Source organism: Phoxinus phoxinus, assembly GCF_949152265.1.
Source record: "Phoxinus phoxinus genome assembly, chromosome: 17".
NCBI lineage: Eukaryota > Metazoa > Chordata > Actinopteri > Cypriniformes > Leuciscidae > Phoxinus > Phoxinus phoxinus.
In genome coordinates, this window is record NC_136892.1 from 7,143,723 (window position 1) to 7,169,863 (window position 26,141).

Here is a 26,141-nt window from a genome sequence, read left to right on the forward strand (position 1 = left end):
GGACAGGTTGTTGCTGATGGTGGAACCCAGGTAGGTGAACTGGTGGACCACTTCAAGTTCGTAATTGTCGATGGTGATGACAGGTGGTGTGTCCACGTCTTGGTCCAGCACATTGGTCTTCTTCAGGCTGATGGTTAGACCGAAGTCTTTGCAGGCCTGGGAGAATCTGTCCATCAGACACTGTAGATATTGTTCAGTGTGAGAGGTGACTGCTGCGTCATCTGCAAAGAGCATGTCTCTAATTATTATCTCACGCACCTTGGCTTTTGCTCTGAGTCTTGCGATGTTGTAGAGTCTGCCGTCTGATCTTGTGTGCATGTACACCTCTTCGGTTGAATTCCCAAAAGCATGTTTCAGAAGAAGGGAGAAGAAGATCCCGAAAAGGGTTGGAGCAAGTACACTACCTTGCTTCACATTGCTTTTGATGTGAAATGGTTCGGACATACTGCCATCGTACTGGATGATTGCCTTCATACCGTCGTGAAAAGATCTGATCATGCTGTGAAGCTTCGGGGGCATCCGATGTTCAGGTGGATGTTGAAGAGCCCATCCCGGCTAACTTGGTCGAAGGCCTTGGACAAGTCTATGAAGGCGACGTAAAGGGGCTTCTGCTGTTCCCTACACTTCGCCTGTAGTTGGCGAAGGGAGAAGATCATGTCCACTGTAGAACGTTCTGCTCGAAAGCCACATTGGAACTCGGGGTAGACGCGTTCTGTCAGGTGTTGAAGACGCACTAACAGCACTCTTGCATACAGTTTGCCCACGATGCACAAGAGGGAAATGCCTCTGTAGTTGTTGCAGTCGTTCCTGTCACCTTTGTTTTTGTACAGGGTGACGATCTTGGCGTCTCTCATGTCTTGTGGAACACCACCTTAACTCCAACACTGACAAAATATGTTAAATAGAGGCTGCAAAAGGGTGGTCTTGCAGTGCCTGATCAGGTCTGGGGGGTTGCCATCATTCCCAGGGGCTTTGCCGCAGGCTTAGGCTGTTGATGGCCTTGCGGAGTTCTGCCAGTGTTGGTTCAGCGTCTAACTCCTCCATGGTGGGCAGAGGTTGCTGCACGGGCTCTACTTCAGCCGGAACCAAACAATGTACAGAGTTCACTAAGCTAGTCACATCCAAAGTAGTATCTAAAGCCCTTGCACTCTTACAATTAACCTCAATTAAACTTTGGATGCGTGTCTCTAGTTCTGAAATCTTCTCCATCAGCCTGACTATCTCTGTGGATCAAATGTGGATCATGTGTTGACATAGAAGGCTATGCTATACATGTTACATGAAGTGCAAGTGACAATAAGAGGAGAAGATGACATGGCTCACCGTGTGTGTTGACTGATACTACTCACCACAGTTGTTGGATATGTAACGTATTTGTTGACTGATATCATGCTCTCAATAAAAAAGGCCATGTCTGACCACCCTTAAAACAAAAGGTCATAAATCGTACCAATGAGGAACCTTCCGTTTGGAAATCCCCCTTTCTTATTGGTTGAGTCAACCCTTAGGGGTTGGACCTTTCTCAGACTTTAAATGGCATTCACACAAGTCCTTCCTCCTCTTTGGCCTTCTCTGTATGTCCAGGGTGCTGTGCTGTCCTGCGTGGCCTCATCAGGCCCCAAGGCAGCAGGCCTTGACTCACAGCCAGCCATGTGCTCATTCAGGAGAGAGAGTACTCAGGACAGAACCAAGGACAACCTCAGGAGTTTGGCACAACATCTTTAACTCAACGCAGAAGAAGTCCATCACAGCTCCCACCACTTGCTCTGCGTGCCCTGTCTGGCCCAGGGCTGGGAGGCCACAATCTGCACTCCAGCCATGAGAACAGAGTCGAACTAACCATGCAAGTTCATCATATCTTCTTCATCCAACGGAGAAGAAAACGATTGCAACTTCAACCTTTGACACTCACGGAACCATCAACGACTTCAATTTTCAACAACTTCAAGAATTGTTCCCACAGCAAAGCTATGTAAGTATCAATTTAATGAGGTGCTCTGAAAATTATATGCTGATGGTTCTATTCATATAGTTAAATGGATCTTTTCCATAGTTCCATTTCATGCTTCCAATTCCATTCTGTCACTCATCCTTTTTCCTGTATGTATGTGTGTTTTGTTTCTTGTTTAGTTATGTTTGTGATTTAGTTAATAAAAATTGTGCACAATACGTATGTGGTTCTTATTCTCTACTTGCAACAAAGTTTGCTTTACGAATTCGATTTTGACTACAGGCTCTTAGTACTGTACAGTAAGAAAGGCATTTCCCTTCCCCGGAAATGAATATTTCTTAGAATTAATAAACAATTAATGCTGAGTGTTTACAGGACGAACAGGTGGGTTTATTGTAATATAAATGTTACTATATTAAGTTAATTATATTAACTGATCCAAATATTCATAATCAATTATAACAAGTTATGATTGGTTATTAATATTTCATAGAGATAATTTTCTACACTACTTACCATAGTTGTTGGATATGTAAAAGGCGCAAGCGAGCAAAATAAATATAGAGCGCACGGATGGCACGTTAACAGGCTAGCAAATGATTAGCGTGTTTGTGCTAGCAACGATTTAAATTAAAGCTAGCGATCTCAGATTAATATGTGATGTTGAGTAAGTTATATTTAGCAGAATAAACAACAGGGAATGATAGTAAATAATTATTCAAAACTGAAAGATAAGCGAAGCTTACAGATGCAAACCAAACTCAGCAAAGCAGCAACAGCAAGGCAGACAGGAGCAATCGAGCAGGAGACAGCAATCGAGCCAATGCTCAGAGCTAATGCTCTTTCGGGTTCATTGTAGAGTGGAGCCTCCTCCACTGTCTGGGGTTATGAAGTAAGGTCCTCCGCTCCCTGTCAGAGCCTTAACCGGTTCATGTGGAATCTAACAACTAGGGGAAATTTGCTTATATCATCTCTTATTGTTATTGGACACCTTTTTCGAGTGCTAGGAGTCTTTGGATCCTGGACTAGTCCAGGCAGGTCAGAGCCTTCTCCCCTGATTAAAAACTCTGGGGTAGTAGAGCTGAAGTTCGCTGTGGTTCCCTAGGGGTTAGTGTTTTTAGGCTCCCCCTGAAGATAGTGGTGAGCTAGGGTAGCAACTTCAAATGTTTTCCCAGGTAAGTATTCCCAATGGACAGTGTCATACAAAAGAGTTTATATAGCTAAGCCATAGAGCTGTGTTCTTCGGCCTCATATGGCTAATGCCTGGCCCATAAGTAAGGGAGGAAGGTTTTAAAGGACAGGACTTTCCTTCTCACTGAGCATAGAAACTAGGGCAATGGCCGATGGAATACTACCACTTGACAGCCTTTATGAGTCCTAGGAAGTGCCCTTTATGATCGATGCATCTGATTCTGGCTTAGTAATGGCTGTGTATAGACACAGCTAATGGTGCAGGCATTTCCTCAGCATGACAGAGTGGGTATTTGTTCCCCATAGCATCAATCCATGACACATTGTTGAGTTCCACTTCGAAAGGGAATGTCTCAGGACTGTAACCATGGTCCCTGAGAAGACACTGCATCTCGTTGCTATGCCTCTGGCCTGCCTGAACATGTCCTTCAGACAAAGTTGATGATGTAAATTGCAGGCGCCCTCTTTTCACTCACGGGCGCTCCGGGGATGACTACATGGACTGCCGTCAGCCAATAAAATTGTCGTGTGCATGCATGCTTCAGAGAGTATTCACACTGATAGCGTATCTCATACATCAATCCAAGATGCATTGTCTCGTTCCCCCTCTCAGGGAAGCATGGTTACAGTCGTAACCTGAGATGTTTTCTGTTGGGAGTGTGTATCTTATCTTATTAGTTATTTTTTTTATGAAATATAATATGTTGTCATTCATATAAGAACAGTTAGTTCTAAATTATTTCCTTTGCTGAATGCCTGTAAATTTTATATCACAAGAAAAATGTGATAGTTGTATGGTTTTCTGTCTTTATCGGCAAATAAATGCAGAAATTCAAGAACCATTCAAATGAACACCATAAAAAAATCATCTTGATTCCCAGACCCTATTTTTTTCTGCTTATTTCTTTTCCATTGTTTGATCTAGCAAACTGATAAAAATTGTATTTCACATGAGCAGAACAAATGGCTGGCTTTTGTATTACTGCCAGTCATAAAGATTTATAATTTAGGATAACGTATATTGACCAAGTGAATAGAGATCTAAAAACACAGATAAATACAAGCTCCTTATTCCCTCATTAACCAGCTGCTCATTTAAGATGCAATGGACATTTACACTGTAAACTTGTGGTGTGTGTTTCTTGCATTAATATTTAACAAAGGAAACACTCTTATAAACTTACACTCAAACTTATGTTTATAAGTCTGAGTGTAAGTTTATAAGAGTGTTTCCTTTGTTAAATATTAATATGGGACATCAATTTATAGCAATGTTATTCACATGAATACGGTGTTGGAAAGTGATATTCGATTAAATATATCCTTCTCTCATCTTATTTGAATGGCTTCTAATTCATCCTCTCATGTTCCATTCTCTTTTTTTCTCTCTCATCACAGTATTAATTGAATTTTAGCACAGGCACTAAATTTAAGACTCGTATAATGTGCTGAAAGTCTGTGACGCCAATGACCTTTTCAGCTCGTACCATTTACTGTAGGCCAGACTCCTCATAAATATAAACTGATGTCAGTCGTACAATGGAAATATATATTTGAAGATGGAATAATGCACTTCATTATGAAATACTATTTATAAATGGATGAAGTGGCATTAAATTTGATGTGTTTAGCTTTTGATTAATGACCTTCTAATTGAATAAAACAATAACTTTTCTCAGTGGCCATCAAAATGTAATTAGCCAACCTCTGCCTTCTGTGTGAATTATATTTCTAGTATTAAGCCTGCCAGCTTTTCTCATGCTCACTTGCTTAGAGTTGTGCGAGTTCAGGTGTCAGTCTGCATGTGTGTGATGTTTGCTCCTGCGTTCAGTATTATCAGCAGCTATAGCATTTCTCAGGAGCGAATTACCCTCCTCCATCCCAAGCTCCTCCTCTCGTCAGTCAGAATTTGGCATTCTGATTTCCCTCGAATCAGAATAAGTTCTCGAATTATGAGAAATTTTAAAATCTTGAATTATTGATATCTGCATACACTCATGTTGGTTCTGTTCTGTTTACCCCAAGGGGGGTTATTGCTGCTCTCCTGCTCTTATCCATGCTAGGCTGCATGGATGCTCAGGGAGTTCTCGCCCACAACGGAACCATACCGCCAATCGAAACTGTTTGCTAATTGTCAATCATATTTGACGATAGTGGTCCTGACAGAAATAGCGCTTTTAACAATATAGATTGGTTTAAAGCAGCTTTACAGTGATAATAGGAAATTACTGTAGCATTGATTGTTTTGGCTTTACAGCAGCTCTAGAATAAAGTTATTGTCCAGCTAAAGTTAGTTTTGATTGATTGATTCACTTCCATTGCAGAGATCATTAGTTATTAACTTAGAGGCCGCTAACACGACACCGTTCAACTCAACGCGCTCTGGCCCGCTCATCCGCACATAACAGTGCCTGGTGGCTCGAGAACGCAAACCCTGAAATAGATTCCAAGATGCAAGCCTTGAATAATTTTGAAGAAAAAAAAAGGTTATCTCTGTGCAAACCCGTGAAAACGCAGACGCACATGCGCATTACGTGATTAGTCTATAGGATATGCGCGTTTGAATATATCAAACCAACCCTCAACAAACTACTTGTCTGGACTTAAAAATGTATAATAAAGAATTATTTATCGCTTCCGCGTAGCCACGTGAACCGGAATTATCCCAACAACGTTTGATCTGTACAGAGGTAAAGGGAAGGGAAGGGAAGGGAAGGAGGCCTTCACAGGAAGCTGCAGCTAAAATTGGTCTCTTGTTAACACATTTTCTTTTTTCTACATGGTGAATGGTGCATAGTGCACTATATAGGGGATATTCTGTACAGTTTCCTATATTTAAAGTGATATGGAGATTAAGAATAGAAACGTTTGAACCGGAGCAGACTGTGTGTGCACTGCGGCGGTTCATGTGACACTTACGTGAAACCTATGTGCCATTCACCGTGTAGAAAATAGTAAATGTGTGAACAAGTGACCGATTTTAACCGCAGCTTCAAAATCTGGGTGCGGGGTGCTTTAGATTCTAGAGAGCATTTAAATGGACAGAAAATCTGATGAAAAGCTGAAGTGCATAGTGATGTCCATAAAATCATTGATCCATATTGATTTTGTCATTGTTTTAAAGCACACTTGCTTATAGATAACAGTTAGGGTGTACTCACACTAGGCGATCTGAACCGTGCCCAAACATGTTTGACCCCAAAAGTCTGGTTCGTTTGACTAATGATCGCTCCGTACTGTGCCCGGATGCAGTTCGCTTAAAGTGTGTATGTCAGGTTAAATTTGTAATTATGATTAACACAAAATAGTTAGGGGAAATACACGTTTGACAAGTTGATGTATTGTTTTGTATGTTTTTCGATACCTAAAGGCAGAATATAAGATGAAAAAGTTCGTTATTTTCAGTTCTCCCTTAAAACTGCTCCTCCTTCCAAACGAATCGTTTGACGTCATATGAGGGAGACGTCTCCCCAGCTCGCTGAGCTGTGTTGATAATTGTACGAGTGATAGAGCGAGAGAATTAGTGATTAGGACATTTATTTAATTATTTAGTTAGTTATTTAAGTTAGGTAGTTAGTATACACAGGCGTATTTTCACGATGGTGAATTACTGCGTTTGTGCTGGGTGCAAAAACACCATTAAAACCGGTCGCCTGGGTCAACTTTGTTCGGAGCAACCGCGCTGACTTCAGTGCTGCTTCGGTATCCAAGACTTCGGTCATTTGCAGCGCCCATTTCACTGAGAAGGACTACACAGTTGGAGATCTCATTAGTTATAAAATGGGATTTAAAACCCGAGTGAGACTGGTAGCTGCGCCCCTCTCTCTCCCACACACACACACACACACACACACCAACCAACATATTCCAGCATTGCAATATTGACATCGATCGCAGCCTGTTCATTATAGCCACGGAGCTTCAGAGCTAAGGCGGAGCTACAGGTTTGGATGTTCCTTAATAACCCGCGTATCTAACAGTAGTTCCGCATTAATTAATTTGCACGCGAGTTTTATTTATTTTTATGCCGTGTATTCTCCGTGTATATTCATGCACCGAACCGTGACGCCCGTACCTTTTCGGTTCAATACGAATACATACCGTTACGCCTTACCAGACACCTGACCAACTCTCCACTGGTTCTCTTCTTCACACCAGATATTTATGTTTCTTCGATAGGAATCATTTACATTTCTGTTTGGCTCCTCATCTGTCTCCCGCCTGGGAGGCTCAAAATTGTATGGTTGTGGGTCATCGTATAGGTTTGAGGGGGATTTTGGACCTCCTCAGACTCAAAACACTCCATACTTGAATAGAACTTTGTTGGCACGTCTCCCTCATATGACGTCACAGCTCAGCTGTGTTTTAAAAATATGATCTTGACAGAAATGGCTATAAAGCTTATTGTAGGGCAGTTACAGTAATGATTTTAATGATAATTACATTTTCACTCAGACATCTAAACCTAATTTAATATATCAAAAATCAAATTTTACCCTGACATACACACTTTAACCATCCCTGGCCCGCTTGGAAGAGGTGGGCCAGAGCACAGTTCCGTTTGGCGCAGTACACAGTGTGATCGCTAACCGCACCGGAGCACGGAATAGCTACTACTCTTATTACGACAGCAAACATCATCCATTACTACTAGGATAGTACACTTTTCAAATAATTAATTTAAGTATATTTAGGTTTATAATGGTCTGGTTCTTACCTTATTGATGAACATGAATTAGTTTGTGAGTAAGCTGGAAATTCCTCCATCAAAGGCAGCTGCCTCTTTAATAATCTTCTAATACGTGTAGCACAATCAAGTGAAAATCGCTGTGTGGCATAAATTATAAATCTAGGCAGTCTATTAGCGAAAGCGCTTTTATTCCTGTTTTTTTCTAAACAAAAAGTCGCATCATAAATGACGTAAGCGTGCTTCGGCCCGGAACTTTTAGTGCAATGTGAGTGCAGTGGGGGAGTGGGGACAATTGTGCCAGGGCACGGTACAAGATAACTGTGCCTAGTGTGACATATTCAAGGCCAACATATTCAAACTAAGCCAAAAAACTTCAATTTTGATTTCATGGGGACTTTAAAGCAGGGGTGCCCTAGTATCAAACACACCTGAACCAACTAATTAAGATCTTCAGGAACACTTGATAATTACAGACAGGTATGTTGAAGTAGGTTGGAGCTGAACTCGGGGCTTTCACACTGGCCTCGTTTGTTGCAGTCTAAACCCGAGCAAAAAATATATTTAATATATTTTTAATATATTAAAAAAATGTATATATTAAAAATTTTGCGTGCATATTACGTCATCACAAACATGCACGGCGCATGATAGAAAACAGAACGCGGGTTAATATATTGTGTTTTTTTATTAATTCGGTGCTATTATGCGCAGCTGAGTGAACAACATAGGTTTACTGTGCGTGTGTCGCATAATGTGGCCTTCTGCTGCTTGCAAACGGAGACAGTGGAATTCCATTAATTTGTTGCCCTGATTTCACGCGCCATGTGCGAATACGCTGCAGGCTCACTGTCACTCGTATCCAAGGTAAATCCAAGGTAATTCATCAACACTATCATCCTTATGTGTTTTATTTAAACCTGTTAACCTATGCCACTACGCCGGCGCACTGAAGCGTTTTTTGTTTAAATAGTTCAAAGTTACTATCAGATTTAATGTTATTACCATGACAAACTATACATCATTAAAAATATATAAGACTAAAGTTTCAGTATTTGACCACTATTGTATTCTGAGAAACTGAGAATTTGTGGAGTTATGTAATGAAAAAATGAGTCGATACCTTTAATATGAATTATGAGCATCAGTCGCTCTCATTCAGAATAGCCTAATACGACAGCACTTGACAAAACAACGTCCCCTCAAGGCTTATAGCTCAAAAATGTGTAGATTTGGAGAAATATTGATATATTCTCATAGTTTTGCGTCAGATTTCTATAGACAAGAATAATATTAAGTGAATTTATACCCAAATGTGTCGATGTAATAATTATGATGTACTGTGTTTTTTTTATGCACACTGGCAGCCTGAGGGCTCCATATGCACATGTAGTCCATATATGGAAAACATGAAGAAGAGACATACTCATGTGACATTCAAGGAAGTCCATGCTTCCAGGGATCAATGTAACATGCAAATAAAGATGTTTTGGAGACAATAAGCATGATTGCAATGATATGATTTACCGGTGTTCTTTGAGCCATGTCAGGTATTTTCATAATAATAGATTATATTTTATGATGTAATGCTAATCGATATAAACTTTATCAACGTGCAAAGTAAAATAATATATTTGCTGTCTGATTTTTTTTTATCCGAAGCCAAATCAGATCACAGACACTTATTTAAAACACTTGACACGCTATAAAGTAAGTTTGGAGCAAAAACATGGTTTTAATCTCATAAATTGTCGTGTATTGATGGTGTCCTAAGCTAACATGCTAGCTAGCCCTATGTGCACCTGCCATCTAGCTGTTAATTTTATGATTTTTTTTTTTTACTGAAATGTTTATTTTTTTTTCTAGAAGGGCATTTGATACAGTTTCAAATGTGAAGTGAGAACTTTGATAAAATAAATGAGGGATTGAAACAGCGTGAATAGCCCGTCCTTAGTAATTATAATGAAGACAAAAGAAAAACATATTTAGAGCCATAACTGTAACGGTCACCAGCTGGAGTGCCCTTGAGAGCCACCTGAGGGCACTCCACATCAAGACTATTATTATTCACACAGACTACATCTCCCATCATTCTCTGCCTGGACTCATCAGCACTCATTATCACATTCACCTGTATCTCATCTTCTTGTTTAGTTCACCCCATATAAGCCTGGTTCACCCCATCAATCACTGCGAAGTTTTGTCTAGTGTTAAACTGCATTTCTGAGCGTTTTCCCTGGTTTCTTGTTTCTTGGTTTTCGGATATCTTGCCCTGTTCCCTGGATTACTCTCTTGCCTCTGGTCCCTGTCTGTTTTGTTACTTTGTTTGTTTGGACTGCTTGCCTGTGTTTTGACCTTTTTGCCTGTACACTGGATTACGCCTTTGGATTGCCCAATAAAAGCTGCGTTTGGATCTTAACTCTCGTCTCGGAGCAGTTCGTAACAATAACCAGCCCAGAGAGGTGTGAATGTGTGCAGGGGAGACTGAGACTCGTTTGCACCACAAAACAATAGAGACAATACACTGAATGGATGCTTAGAAGATGACAATAAATATCAGTTTGCATTTTAGAGTCTAATCAAAATAAAGTCATAGACATGATCTTGAAAACATTTAACTAAATACAGAGTTTTAGACTTATCATCTTCAGATTTTAACATGGTCAGACATGTGGCTTTAGCTGCAGTGCATTTCTAGATTGAAACAATGCCAAGTTCCATTTTATTTTCATGAAGATGTTTAATAAAAATACATTTGTAATAACTTTACAAAACTTTGAAGCTATTTATAAAATAAAATAAAATCATGGGTCCGCATGATGGCGTTCACATTAGCGATTTTTCATGCGAACCGTGCCTCCTCCGAACTAAACTGCCAGTGTGAAAGCACCCTAAATATTCTCTCCAGGAACAGGACTGACAGTGTTCTAAGAGTAATTGAAGCAACACTAAAATACTAAATTTTAAGCACTTTAAAAAAAAGACAAAAATTATAAAGGCTGAATTAAATATACCAGAACAGCATTGTAATTGTTTGCAAGTTAAATGTTTGGTCAGAATAAACCAGTAACCTACTGTGGTTTGTCTCTCTAAGATGCCTACACCAACAACGAGGTTGTCTACATCTGGACAGCGGATGATGAGAAATCTGTTTCTGTGGCTCCTGATGGCTCCAGACTCAACCAGTATGACCTGTTGGGCCACGTCATTGGCAAAGAGACGATCAGCTCCAGTACAGGTAATTACTGTTCTCTTTTGTGCCAGTCAGATCTTCTTCTTTTTTTATGGTTTAGAAGAAATATCCAATTGAGAACACACAACTTGGTAGAAATTGAGTAAAATGATCAGCAAGCCTGACGCACAAGTCAAAAATGTGTTTGTGTGTATTTATACAACACTTAGCCAAGAGGCCTTCTATTTCACCAGATCAGCAAGAGGATTGTTCATCATTTGTATGTATCACTCTACTTGTTTCTGCACGTTCTAGACTGGCAGCATTTCGTCCAGCGAACGATAATGATGGACAAGAAAACCCACAATAATATTTTAAATACTGCTGTTGTTGTGTCACGGAATGCAGTTTTAAATCAAATCTGCTGTTTACTTATAAAGATTGTGCATATTTGAACATTTAGTTTGAGGTAAGGATGTAATGCAAAAATGGCAATAATTGAAATCAAAATACTGATGTAGTAGGGATTTAATAAAGTGTAGTAGTTTGTAGTAAAGTGTAAGGTATAAAGCCCATCAGGATGATCTTGAAAAGACATTGTCGAGCTGCTCTCACTTGCTGTGTCTGTATGGTGGGACCAGGAGAGATCATCAGAGATGTACTGTAGATACCAAGGAACTTGTAGCTTTTGACATTTTGAAAGTTTATTGTCACTACACCATGCTGTGAGTCAATTGGAGATGAGGCCTAAGCTGGTTGCAATCACAAACTTACAGATATTATTTGATCTGTGTTTTGTCATACAGTCATATGTTAACAGGGAGTACAGAAGGGGGCTAAGAATGCATTCCTGTGGAGCACCAATACTGAGTGTGAGTGTGGAGGACATGCAGTTGCACTTGTGAGAAAGTCCACGGTTGGCTGTTTAGGATTTGGGGATGATTATGTTGAATGCAGAGCTAAAGTCAAACAGAAGTATCAGAGGGCAGGTGTCATAGTCTGTAGTAATTTTCACCACTGGAGGTGTGTCGTCAGCCTCAAACTGAGCATAGAAGCTGTTAGGCTCATCTGGTAAGGAGGTTGAAGTACCTAAAATATAATCTAACTCTCTCTCCCTCTAGGCTCTTTTAGCAGCCCTAATAGCTTTTTGAAGGTCGTACCTGGACTTTATTTGTAGACTATGAAGTCACGAGAGTTAATAGCAGTGGCCAGTACTTTTGGGTGGGAAATGTTCATACATCGACAGTTGTGAGAACATCCTCTGTGCATTTGTTAATATAACTGATCACAGAGTCCGTATATTTATCAATGTCATTGCCTGCTGAATTCCCAGTCTGTGGATTCAAAATAATCCTGGAGTCTGGAGATGACACTCCATTTGTGGATTGGTCTGACAGCTGTTTTTTCCAGTTTGAGGCATTGTCTGTATGCAGGTAACAGCAGTATGCTAATATGGTCACCTTCACCAAAGGCAGGCCAGGGGAGGGATTTGAAACTGTCTTTCAGTTTCATATTTACATATTTAAGAATAACTTTCCTCATGTTATCTCTATTAAAATCCCCTGCAACAATAAAATGGTGTTTCTTTGCCTCAAAATTCAAGATATGGGAGCAAAAATTACTCTTGTAGACTTGAAATTAAGCTTTTCTCCCCAAATCCCGGAAGTGACCACCAGTTATTTTGCCAAGTGATCTCTTTTTTTTATTATTATGTCATGACATAGGAGAGAAAGATAATGTAGTGGTGAGATAGTAACCTGCTTTTCATTACAGATTTGTGCAAAACTTTTGTGATATTTACCTAAGCTGTTCAGAACTGTGCTCATCAATGTGACAATTGGTCTCTGACCAAGTATTTTGTCCATTAGGTTGACATTCTTTAAATTTTATTATCCATTTCCCACTAGCACAGCTTTTGCAGAGGTTTCTCTATTACAAAAGATACTTCGGTTTGATAGCTTTCCATTTGGAGTGTACTATTTGCCATGGCTTCTGGAAGCCCTTCGCCCCCATATCTGCTTTGTGGTCTTGATAAATTGTGGCATTTATTTGTTGTTTAGAAATAACAAAATAAAACTAAAGTGTATCAACATTGTACTTAGGTGTACTTAATGTGAATCTATAAACCTTATCCATCTCGGCTTGTTACATATGTTTAAAGGATAATTCCGGTATTTAACACCTTGAGTCTATATTGTAGTTTGTTTTGGATGAACAAGAGTGGTGGTCAACATTTTTTTGACAATGGTTCCTCTCTCGAGTTTTTGACTATAAAAGAATTGGCCATGGACCCATTTAACATTGGAGTCAATGGGCATGTCCGAAAATGTCATTAAAACAACCTTTAACATTAGTTTTCAAAACTGTGGAACTCACCGAGTGATTAGTGATGTTAGTTGATGTTCCAGAAACAAAAAGTGTTGCGAAATACAGTTTCTGTCGTGTTTTATTCGTCATTTTGTAAAATCCCATTGAATTCTGTTGAAGGACTGAGTGCTCGAAAATGACGAATCTTTTATAGTCAAAAACTCGAGAGAGGAACCATTGTCAAAAAAATGTTGTCCACCACTCTTGTTCATCCAAAACAAACTACAATATAGACTCAAGGTGTTAAATACCGGAATTATCCTTTAACAGTAGCTACCTATTACATGTGCATAATTTCAATCTGTAAGTACAGGCTGTTCCATAACTTAGTTACATGCTAATTACATTTTGTTACATGTTATTACAACATCTACTACTAAGTAATTAAGTAATTACTCTGTGCTACACTTTATTTTAAGGTGACATTGTTAGAGTGTAATTATACATTTACATACTGAGTAACATTAATTAACTACATGTACTTACTCTAGGGTTAGGGTAGTATTTAGATTTGGTTGAGGGTTAGTTGCATGTAATTATGCATAATTTACTGTTATTACTATGGTAAGTACATGTGACATATGTAACAAGGGCACTGTAAAATAAAGTGTTACCTTACTCTGTATCACGAACACCGTAAAATAGTGTTAAACTAATTTCCCTATTTTAAAAACAAAGCCTTGCAAGGTAACAAAATATAAAATAAAAAAAGAATCGGAGACAATTAGGCCAAAGTGGAGTAAATAAAAATAGGCTACTCAACATAATATATCAATTAAATAAACAGTGCATTATTTTTTCAGCTACAGTAGGTGTATTTACCAGTGGCATTCAATAAAGAAATGAAATCAACAAATATAAAAATAAAACACCACATAGACATCACTGTATACATTATAAATTGATTCTTATTAAAGCTATACTATTGAAGTTCTCAGTCAAGAGCAGTGAGTAATTTTCTGTTTGTGTTTTGTTGTTTTATTAACATTAAAGGATTTGTTTCCCCTAAAATGAAAATTGTCATCATTTACTCTTTCAAGTTGTTTTAAACCTGAATAAGTTTCTTTTTTCTGTTGAAAATAAAAGTTATTTTGAAGAATGTGTAACCAAACAGTTGCTGGTCCCCAGTGACTTCTATAGTATATTTGAAGACTTCAGATGTAAAAGCCTCTAAGTGCTATCTAACATTTTCTTCTGGAATGATCTTTTTTTATCAAGCTTGTGTTTATGTTCAGTTATTTCACTTTAATGGCAATGAAAATTACCTATTAATTGTCATTAAAGTGAAATTACTGAACTTAGAAGAAAATTTCAGATTGCACTTAGAGGCTTTTTCTTTGGCTTTCTGAAGTCTTCATTTGTTCCTATATGGAAGTCAATGGGGACCAGCAATTTGGATAGCCACATTCTTCAAGAATTATTATTTTTTTCTTTTATTTTTTTTTTCAGCTCAAGAAAGAAATGAATACAGGTTTGGAACAACATTAGAGTGAGTAAATAATGACAGAATTTTCATTTTTGGGTGAAAAATCTCTTTAAGGACAAGCGGCAGCATGTTTACTATTGGGCTACTGTCACTTTAAGACATCTAATGGACGCGTACCCTATTTTCTCTCAAATGTGTGTTTTCACTTTAGACATAACCAACTGTGTTTATGTAAACCTTGTGTGTATCTGACAGTATTAGCGCAATTGTCACAGTGTCTGTTTGTGTGTCCCTGGGTACCACTAGAGGTCCTCTTCCCCCACGGTGTGCTACATGTGTTAACTACATTTCCCATCATCCTGTTCTGTCACTCATTGTTTCATTGCACACAGCTGTCTCCCGTCACCTTGTTAGTGTTTGTGTATATATACCCCGTCTGTTCTAGTGTTTGTTACGGAGTCCTTGTTTTATGTCACAGCACTTCCGAAGTTTGTATCTGCCCTGTTCATGTTTGTTTCTTGTGTTTTGGATTGCCTTACTGGATATTTGACCCTTGCCTGGACTAGTTGTGAGTACAGATTACCCAATAAATACTGCTCTTGGAACTTACCTTTACCCGTGTGTGTATCGTGACAGCAATAAGACTTGAAAGATAACTTAGTCCAGTAATCAGGCGTTGTTTGACATTTTAGTGTGTGTTCTTTGGGTGTAAGCGCTCAGAAAAGAGCATGTTAGTAAGAACAGCGCGACAGCAAATTAATGAAATGTTTAACCCATTTCAGCCCACCGGCAACTATAGTTGCCGAAGTGTATAGTTGTCATTTTCCTTTTGTAAGTATTTTTCTAGATGTTATCCATGTTTAATGTCTCAATGACATGCAAGCAAACAACCAAGTAAAGGATTTCAAGAAGAAAAAAAAGGTATTCACTTCCTTCCTGTCACATGAGGCTGTCAACTTCCTATGCCTACTTCCAGGAAGCATGGCAAAGGCAAACCCTCCCAAAGAAAGGTGATTTTCATGTTAATAATATGAAAATATTTTTTGTTGACATATATATATCTACATAATCATGAAGGTCTCTAGAATCATCCAAACAAAACAAATCTTACAAGAGATCTATAGTTTTTTGTATACTTAGTCAAAAGTCCAAGCGGCAACTATAGTTGCCGGTGGGCAAATGCCTTGTAAGTACATATATCATGGTAAAATGGATTATACTGTGTTAATAGGTTAATAAATCAAGGTTATTGGTCTTGTTTAGTGCATAAACATAACTTAACCCTTTAAATGACATCTGTATGCACTGTTATTTTTGTTATTTGCCATTTTGTTATTTGTTTTTTTGTTTGTTATATAGATATATTTTTTTCTTCATTCTATTTATTTGTATTTATTTATTTATTTTCATTTAACTTTTTGATACACAATGCCCTGATATGGCTGCACTTTGTTCTGAACTTTGTTCCACCACTTTAACCCTTGTGCGTGTTTCGTTTGTGGTTTACAGTCGGGCTGTTTGGAGTCTTAGAGCCCCAGGCAACAAAATGTAGGCTAATATTGTAACAAAAAAATTGTTTTTTGTTTTTGTTTTCACAATGTCATTTTACTCAGTTTATTAATGTTTTTACTTCACATTTGAAAATTTTTACTCCACAAAATGTATATAAATAAATGTAAAAAAAATATTTTTAATATATAGAAAAATATTTTAATATATAAAAAAAACATTTAATTTTTTTTTTAAAATGTCAAATTCACCTTATAAAAGACCCACATTTCTAAATTTCATTCATTAAGATAACATGGATAATTTGACATGGTTTAGTGTAAGATTTTTGCCCATATTTCGGAAAATTCCGTTTTAAATGTAAAAAAATATATCACTTTAACCAGTAGATGGCTGCAGAGCTCTAAAAGGCATACTTTTCACAAATCATATCTACATATTATTATTAATTCATAATATGTATATGAAAACAACTGGAAAAAGTTGTGAAAATATGTCTTTCAGTTAGTCAAATAGCAAATAGCCATCTACTGGTTAAAGTGATAATTTGTTACTTTAAAAACTGCATTTTCCAAAAGATGTGCAAAAATATTACACTAAATCGTGTCAAAAACTAAGCCGAGGACGGCGCGCTGGTTCTCTCGCGGTGCGGGCTCCTCTTCTGACCCTGGCGTTTCCTTCCAGGCCCCGTCCACTGCTTGTTCCGGCCGAAACGAGCGTCCGGTTCGGGGCGGCCGCGGGGCGCCACGGCGGGCTGTCTAGGCTGTCCTTGAGCCTGGCGAGGAGCCGAAGAAGAGCGGGACCTCGCAGGTGACTGGAGTGAGCGACGGGGCATCACGTGGCTCATCGCTTTGGCGCGCTTCTGCGTCTCGGAAAAACGCTCCGTGACTGATTCCACGGCGTCACCAAAGAGGCCGGAGGGAGTGACTGGAGCGTTCAGGAGCGTCATGCGGTCTGAGTCCTTCAGGTCAGCTAGGGTTAGCCATAGGTGCCTGTTGAGGACGACCATAAATCCCATGGAGCGGCCGATAGCCTGTGCAGAGCGCCTGGTGGCCATCAGTGCGAGGTCCGTTGCTGCGCGCAGATCCCTGATGACGTCAGGGTCCACTGTGCCGTCGTGCAAGGATTGGAGCAGCTTTGCCTGGAACACCTGCAGGATTGCCATGGCGTGAAGAGCTGAAGCTGCCTCCCCCGCAGATGCATAGGTCTTGTCTGCCTGGTGGGCTGTGAACCTGCACGGCTTGGAGGGCAGGCTGCGGTCCGAACCCAGCGCAGACGAAGACGGGCACAGGTGCACGGCAACGGTCTCCTCTACGGGAGGCATGCGCACATACCCGTGGGCTTCCGCCCCGTCCACATGCGCGAACATGGCCTGCGTGTTAGAGTGGGTGCGCGCCGATTGGGGCGCAGCCCACGACTTCACCACGTGCTCATGGACGTCCGGGAAGAACGGGGTACTTCTCCTTGATGCAGTCTGACGACGGCTCGACTGGAGGAACCACGAGTCCAGCTTGCTTCTCACCGGCTCATCCGGGGCGCTCCACGTGAGGTCCAGCTCCGTGATGGCCTTACCGAGGACCCTGACGAGCTCCTCCTGGAGGTCTGCAGGGCCCTCTTGGTCGGGGCGTTCTGATTGAGACGCCCATTCCTGTTCCGACGCAGAGAGCGACATGGAGTCGTCTTCCCCGCCAGCTCCGAAGGAGACGAAATTCGCGAAGGAGAGGGGAGGGGGGGGGGGGGCGAAAGCTCGCGTCCGCGAAGCTGACAGCGTCGAAAACCTCGTCCTCGGGCGGGGGAGGGCCCACCAGCGGCTCGCTGGCGGCAGTGGGCCTCATCCCTACTGTTGCTCGAGCCACTTCCCTTATGGCTCTGAGGGCGCGCACTGGCAGCTCGGCGCAGTGGGCGCACGTTTCGTCATTCAGTGCCGCTTCGGCGTGGGCGAGGCCCAGGCACGTGACACAGAACTCGTGAGGGTCGGGCGGGTCCAGGGGGCCCGCACATATCTGGCATGTAGTAGCCATTGGATGCTTCGAAGAAAAGTTGATAGTCCTCTAATGCAACTTCTACGATGACTGATTTCTAGCGTGAAGAAAGAGATTCTGACGCAATTGTCACGCCCATGCATTTTATACTGCCCGCGAACCTGTCAGTATTTGCATACTTCGCGTCAATTGGCCAGCTGTCCCTCAGCTGGCGTTAGCTTATAAGATTTCAGCAAAAATGGAGAAGGGAGGAGTTCCCATATACGTCTCAGTTGACGTAATGTTGAAGTTACCTCCTTGAAAGGGAACTGCATTTTCCAAAAGATGTGCAAAAATCTTACACTAAACCGTGTCAAATTATCCATGTTATCCATGAATGAAAGTTAGAAATGTGGGTCAAAAAGACCCCGAACAGCGCAGAAGGGTTAAGACAAATGGATTTATTGTTTGTTGTGTTTTAAGATTTAAGAATTTTACTAACACCTCTTCCATGATGCCAAATGTTCTCCTCCTATTCATATTTTACATTGAGGGGGTGCATACAACATATTTGCCCACCGGCAACTATAGTTGCCGCACATTCAAATACGATTTTCAAGAAAAAAAAAAAAACCTGGGGAAAATAAATGCAGAATATGTTCATATAGGACACTATTAACACGACTATATGCATGAAACCATTCAGAAAAATTTGGGCACAAATGGGTTAACCGGCAAAGCTTTATTCCACAGGAAAATAATGAACTTTTATGAATTACAGTGTCCTGTGAGTGTAACTCTACCGCTGCATTAACACGTGATGTGTGAATGTACGTCACGTTGTACAGTAGGCTATGTTGAGACGGAGGCGCCAAAACTGAACTGATAGAAGGCACTGCAGCACGATACTACGATATTTCTTCAAAAGAAGATCGTAGAGCCACTTTAATCGTCCACGATCAAAATCCATGATATCGCACACCCCTAACCCAGGGTAGGACTTTATTTTAAGGTTACATAGTTACACGCTACTACTGTACATGTACTTACTATAGTAATAACTAACCCTAACCATAACTCTATAGTAAGTACATGCAGTTAATTCATATTACTCATTATAATATTACTCCGTACTTATTTGAGTAATTACAATGTAACTACATCACCTGAAAGGGCACCTATTTTCTGGAGTAAAACTGACAATTCATCTTTTGTGTGATAATATATATATTATATTATATACAGCATATATTCTCTGGCTCTGTGGGCATTCTTGTCCGAATCCGGGTCGAAATTAACACCACTACTGAGAGTTTCTGTTTAGATATTATCCTTCCGTGAGATGAGATTGTCCTGACACTTAGCACTAGGTCATGAGGCTCCGCCCTCTGTGCCGGCATCAGCAGCTCATTTGCATTTAAAGGGATACACACTAAAATGGCGCTTTTTTCTCAGCCCCAGAAAGTGACAATTTAAACATGCTGTAAAAAAGTATCTATTGGGTATTTTGAGCTAAAACTTCACATACACACTCATCAGAGACTTATTTTACATCATGTGAAAAGGGGCATAATAGGTGCCCTTTAAAATAAAGTGTAACCCAATTGTTATGATATTGTGATATATTGAAGTAGTGATATGAGTCACAAAATGTATCAAAGTACATATTGTGTCATCATGAGATAATTGCCAATACTGTACCCGGCCCTACTTATTTTCAGTTTTGTACACTGCCAAATATCTTGCATTTACACTGAATGCTGCAATCAGCCTTTTAAAATGTATCCCTGAAGGATATGGAAACATCTGCCTTCTTTGTTTTTCAGTATTTGAGGCATACAGATTTATGCTGTATAATGAAAAACCTCTATTGATCTTTAACACAGTTTATTTATATGCATGAGTCTGTAATGCTGTATCCTTCCCTTTATGAAATCTCTCTTTTTGCACCTGACAACCTGAATTAATTAATTTAGCTTGCTTTCCACACATTTTTTTCCCTCTTTCCTTCTAGCCTTGTCATATGCTTACAAATTCCATTTTTGTCTGTTTAATCTAGCCTGATTTACAAGGACCTAGTTTATCGATTGCTTTATGCCACATTTATTGGGGTCATTCAGCCTCTGTAAAGAAAGAAGAACCCAAACCAGTTTGAGTCCACAAGAAGTGTGCATGCTAAATACAACAATGTGCACATGTGAAAATGAAACAAAGATGAAATACACATCATTAATGGAGGTTGTATTTCAAGAGTCACAATCACATGCACATTTTTTATACTTTTTGAAAAACACAGGCGAAAAAGAAGCAGAAACATATATGTAAAATAACACAATCATCAACATTTTAAACAGCATTTAAATCAAAACTGCCTTTTGTTACAGAATGAAATGTCAATCCAGGACAAGCTTGGACTGTGCAACCTTAGTTTATGAACTTGATCTCCATCTATGTTGTGGTCATCATTCTGAATCCGATCTGGATGTACTCTTTTAAAAACATGATTTTCCCAGCTTTTTGCTAAGAATGTATTAGCAAATTATAATGTTTTAATTAAACTTACCCACATTCAAGTGTTGATAAAAAGTATACATTAAGCTAGAATAGGTTAGTTGTTGTTTTTAAGCAAATGCTCTTTTCTTTCTTTTTATATATTGCAAGTTCAGACATTCATACAACTAAATATTCTGGATGACATCTTGTGAAAATTATAAAAAATGCTGGGGGTGCGCTGGCGGGGAAAGAGTTAACACTGGTCCAATCCTGTGCCTGTATATTTTATAACATATAACCATATATTTTTAAGCAATATAATGTTAATGTTCCAATCTACTTTAATGCTATGCAATCTTAAGACTAACAATTGTTACTTCCTCAGTTTAGGGTTGGAAGAGGGAGTAACGGGTTGAATTAAATGGAGAATGGTAACATAAATGAAAAACATGGAGACATCCCTTAAGTTATCAGTGAAACAACTACTTGATATAGCAAACATAAACCGTTTATTTAATTTAGCAAAGAAATGAAAGCATTAAATGTCTTCAAGTGTGCATCCCAGAAAGCAAGGTTAATTTACCGTCACATGTAGTATGCCCTGAACTCTCGGTTAATTACCCCAAACCTTGCTTGTATGCGGTTCCAAAAACGTGTTTATTGTGTCACTTATTGTGACTGAGCTGAGGCAAGTGGCTTTCGGGTAATTTTTGTGACGCGCAGTTCCTGGAGACAGAGACCACAGAAAACGTTTTGTTGTTCGCCTATTGTGAGTGTACATAAATAAAAGTGTACAGTTTTGAATTCTGTACTCTTATCTGTATGACCAAAAGATGTAAAAAATAATTCAGCAGGAGCAGGGATATTTAGACCAAAAGGAAATCCCCGTCCACCCTGGCAAATCGCACCTTTAAAAACTATTTCTGTATAGGGAACCCCATAAAGGTTTTTAACAGAACTGCTTTTGAAATTAAAATTGGAATTATTATACAAATGCAAATTCAGTCATTCTGTTGGATACTATTTGTTCCTCAGTGTGAAATGGAAATGCATGCTCATTTTATTTTATAAATAAGCAACAAAAAAAATATATAGTTTAACAGAGTTTTAGAACTAGAAAAATCTCTCTGCATTGATAATTTAAAAAAAATTACAGTAGCCCATGTTTACGTTTACATTTAGCAGTTATTTAGTTATTTAGCAGACACCTTTGTCCAAAGCGACTTACAAATGAGAACTAAAGCAAGCGAGTCATCGTGAAGAGGCAAAAACAACGCAAATAGTTCTCAAAATACAAAGTTCAGGCATTGCTCAGAGAAGCATAAGCCAGACAAGGGAGGATTAAAGGAAAATAAAATACATAAGTGCTCACGGAAGAGATGAGTTTTCAGTTTGTCAGGGATTCTGCATTCTGGACAAGGGTAGGGAGATCATTCCACCAGCATGGAATCGTGAATGAGAATGTTCTGGAGAGTGATTTTGTGGCTCTCTGTGATGGTACCACGAGCCGTCGCTCATTGACCGATCGCAGTTTTCTGGTAGGGATGTAGACTCGTAGGAGTGAGTGAAAGTAGGAGGGAGCTAAGCCTGTGGTCGATCTGTAAGCAAGCATCAATGCCTTGAATTTGATGCGAGCAGCGAGTGGTAGCCAGTGCAGAGAGATGAACAGAGGAGTGACGTGGGCCCTTTTGGGCTTGTTGAAGACAAGACGGGCTGCAGAATTCTGGATCATTTGTAGAGGTTTAGTTACACATGATGGAAGTCCAGCCAGAAGACCATTGCAGTAATCAAGCCTAGAGATAACCAAGGCCTGGACGAGAAGTTGAGTTGCATGCTCAGTTAGGAAAGGCCTGATCTTCCTGATGTTGTGCAGTGAAAACCTGCATGATCGAGCTGTCTTTGTAATGTAGTCTGTGAAGGTCAGCTGGTCATCAAATCATGGGGTGATTGATAATGAACCTAGCTAGATAGTGAAGTCGTGTTGTAGAGACGGATTGGCAGGGGGGACGAGAAGCTCAGTCTTTGACAGGTTGACCTGCAGGTGATATTCCTTCATTCATGCCGAGATGTCCGGCAGACAGCTTGAGATACAGTATGTGCAGCTATTGTGGGATCATCTGGTTGAAATGAGAGTTAGAGCTGTGTCATCAGCATAGCAATTGTAAGAGAAACCATGTGCCCAGGGTCCGAAATTAACACCCGCCAAGCGCCAAATGCGGGTAGATTTTCCGTTTGGCGAGTAAATCTCAAAAGGCGCTCTCTCTCTCTCAGTGGAGCCAGGCGAAAGTATAAACAAGACTTCACCGTCTCCTAAGCGCTGTCTTGCTCTCTCTCCCTGGCACATATTAATCAAAACAAATCGACACGATGATAAAAGGTCGGAAGACCATAGTTTCTTATGGAGCATTCGGATATATTTTTTTCCTGAATTACCGCTGGGTGTGAATTGTGCTAAAACACCTTCTTCAATGAAAAGCGTTCCGCACATTCAGCTGACATAAACCACAATTTAAATAAACGAAAAAAAACTATCCAGTAATTAAATGGTTTCTGTGTTGACACAAATCTTGTGAGATGTCCTAGCTGCCGGGATAATCAGATTGTTCAGAGCTACAAAAATAACATGACGCAAAAATCGCACCGTGTACGCCCGCCTTAATGTTTTTTTTCCTCCTGTAGCTAGACTAGTGTTTTTGTATGTAGTTTTTAAAGACTATTTAGCAGACGTGGGCCAGTATTGGTTATTTCTCAGATTTTGTTAAGCTTTTGGTTTACCTCAAAATAATTGTGTAAAATAATAGGCCTGCTGATTCTAACATTGAGAGCTCCATGCTTTCCTATGGCTCTGTAACATTAGGTTAATGTTTGTCTTCAGATACGGTTTAAATTAATAGGACAATTTATTAATAGGCTCTGGACAATTTTTTATGTTTGCATTCAACATAATACCTTATTATCTCAATTAAATGTACTGAAATTAATGTATATGTGACACAAAAAGGCTGTTTTATTATTTTGGCCGGTAAAAAATATGCTTGGCTGGTGGATTTTTTCATCTACCAGTCCCCGTGGCAGGTGAGCCAAACAGTTAATTTCGGACCCTGCATGTGCCTGATGGGTCCAAGTGATCTGGTGTAAATGGAGAAGAGGAGGGGTCCAAGATCTGAACCCTGAGGAACCCCTGTGGTCAGTTGATGTGCTTTGGATACTCCGCTTCTCCATGCGACCCTGAAGGACCTACCTGTGAGATAGGACTCAAACCAGTGGAGGGAAGTTCCTGTGATGCCCAGTGATGAAAGGGTGGACAAAATTATCTGATGATTCACAGTGTCGAAGGCAGCAGAGAGATCCAGGAGAATAAGAGCTGATGATTTTGAAAGCAGCTTTTGAGATCTGCAGGGCTTCTGTGAACGCTATGCATTCCGTTAATTTTGTGAATTTGTAGGTTTCGTTAGGTTTTGAAGAAATGTACAGCTGAGTATCGTCGGCATAACAGTGAAAGCTAATTCCATGTTTCCTAATGATTCAATTCAATTCAATTCAAGTTTATTTGTATAGCGCTTTTCACAATACATATTGTTTCAAAGCAGCTTTACAGAAAATGCATTTCAAAAATATACATACAAAAATACAGTTAGTTAATCATAACATTTATGGCATAACATATCGCCGGCGTTGGGTCGTCTCTTCACAGGCGTCGAGTCGTCTCATCACAGGCGTTGGGGCATCTGAAGTCTCCATGAGAGGCTGGATACATAACTGGAGCTGACAAACTCTATTTGAGTTATCTCGGGACAGGCGTCCCGAGATAACAACAAAAAAGGCAGATGGGAAATAATTAGCGTAGCTGCTGTTCATAATATGAATGCGTTTGATCTGATTTAACTGTAGTATAAAAGGTATGAGATGCATTATGTGAATGCTTGGCTAAAGAGATGCGTCTTTAATCTAGTTTTAAACTGGGAGAGCGAGTCTGAACCTCGGACAATATCAGGAAGGCTATTCCAGAGTTTAGGAGCTAGATGTGAAAACGCCCTCCCTCCTTTAGTGGACTTAGATATCCTAGGTACGACCAGAAGCCTCGAATTTAGCGATCTTAAAGAGCGCGATGAATTATATGGCGATAGAAGATCTCTTAAATACACAGGAGCTAAACCATTTAGGGCTTTATAGGTCAGTAACAATACTTTGTAATTGATACGGAACTTAATAGGTAACCAGTGTAGAGATGATCAAATTGGTGTTATATGATCATATTTTCTTGACCTAGTAAGAACTCTAGCAGCTGCATTTTGGACTAACTGTAGCTTGTTTACGGAGGATGCAGGACAACCAGCTAATAAAGCATTACAGTAATCTAGTCTCGAGGTCATGAATGCATGAACTAACTTTTCTGCATCAGAAACTGATAGCATATTACGTAGCTTAGCAATGTTTCTAAGGTGGAAAAAGGCTGTTCTTGTGACATTTGAAATATGATTTTCAAAAGACAAGTTGCGGTCTAGTATAACACCCAGGTCTTTTACTGTAGAGGATAAAGTAACAGGACGTCCATCTAGATTAAGGTTGTATTGTAAGAGGTTTTGTGGGCAGTTTTTTGGACCAATCAGTAATACCTCCGTTTTATCTGAATTTAATAGAAGAAAATTACACGTCATCCAATATTTTATATCTTTAACACACTCTGTCATTTTAGATAATTTAGTGTTATCATCTGGTCTTGATGAAATATATAATTGAGTGTCATCAGCATAACAGTGGAAACTTATTCCATGTTTTCTTATAATATTACCAAGTGGCAGCATATAAATTGAGAATAGCAGGGGGCCTAATACAGATCCCTGCGGCACTCCATAATTTACTGACGTTATCTTTGATTTTTCCCCATTTAAATGGACAAAATGGTAACGGTCTGATAGGTACGATCTAAACCAGCATAATGCCTGTCTCTGAACACCAGTGTAATTTTGAAGTCGATCTAAGAGTATTTTATGATCTATAGTGTCAAACGCAGCACTAAGATAGAGTAAAACTAGTATTGAGATACAGCCTTGGTCAGAAGCTAAAAGTAAATCATTTGTAATTTTAACCAGCGCAGTTTCTGTGCTATGATGTGGCCTGAATCCAGACTGAAACTTTTCATAGATATCGTTTTCTTGCAAGAAAGAGCACAGTTGAGCGGACACAACTTTTTCTAGTATTTTAGACATAAATGGAAGATTTGAAATGGGTCTGTAATTTGCTAGGTTATTTGGATCTAATTGTGGTTTCTTAATAAGAGGTTTTATAACTGCCAGCTTGAATGTTTTTGGAACATGTCCTAAAGATAGAGACGAGTTAATAATATTGAGAAGAGGCTCTTCCACTACAGGTAACACTTCTTT

General features: G+C 39.6%; 1 protein-coding gene across 1 annotated transcript in view; it reads left to right on the forward strand.

Annotated features, from left to right (window-relative positions):
- Nucleotides 1-26,141, forward strand: part of gabra3 (gamma-aminobutyric acid type A receptor subunit alpha3) — a gene marked incomplete at its 3' end in the record, with an annotated part of 406,040 nt that overhangs the window by 270,026 nt on the left and 109,873 nt on the right. Inside the window, exon 8 of the mRNA XM_079584913.1 lies at nucleotides 10,924-11,067. Coding sequence (XP_079441039.1) covers nucleotides 10,924-11,067 — 144 coding nt within the window. The remainder of the gene's footprint in view (nucleotides 1-10,923; nucleotides 11,068-26,141) is intronic.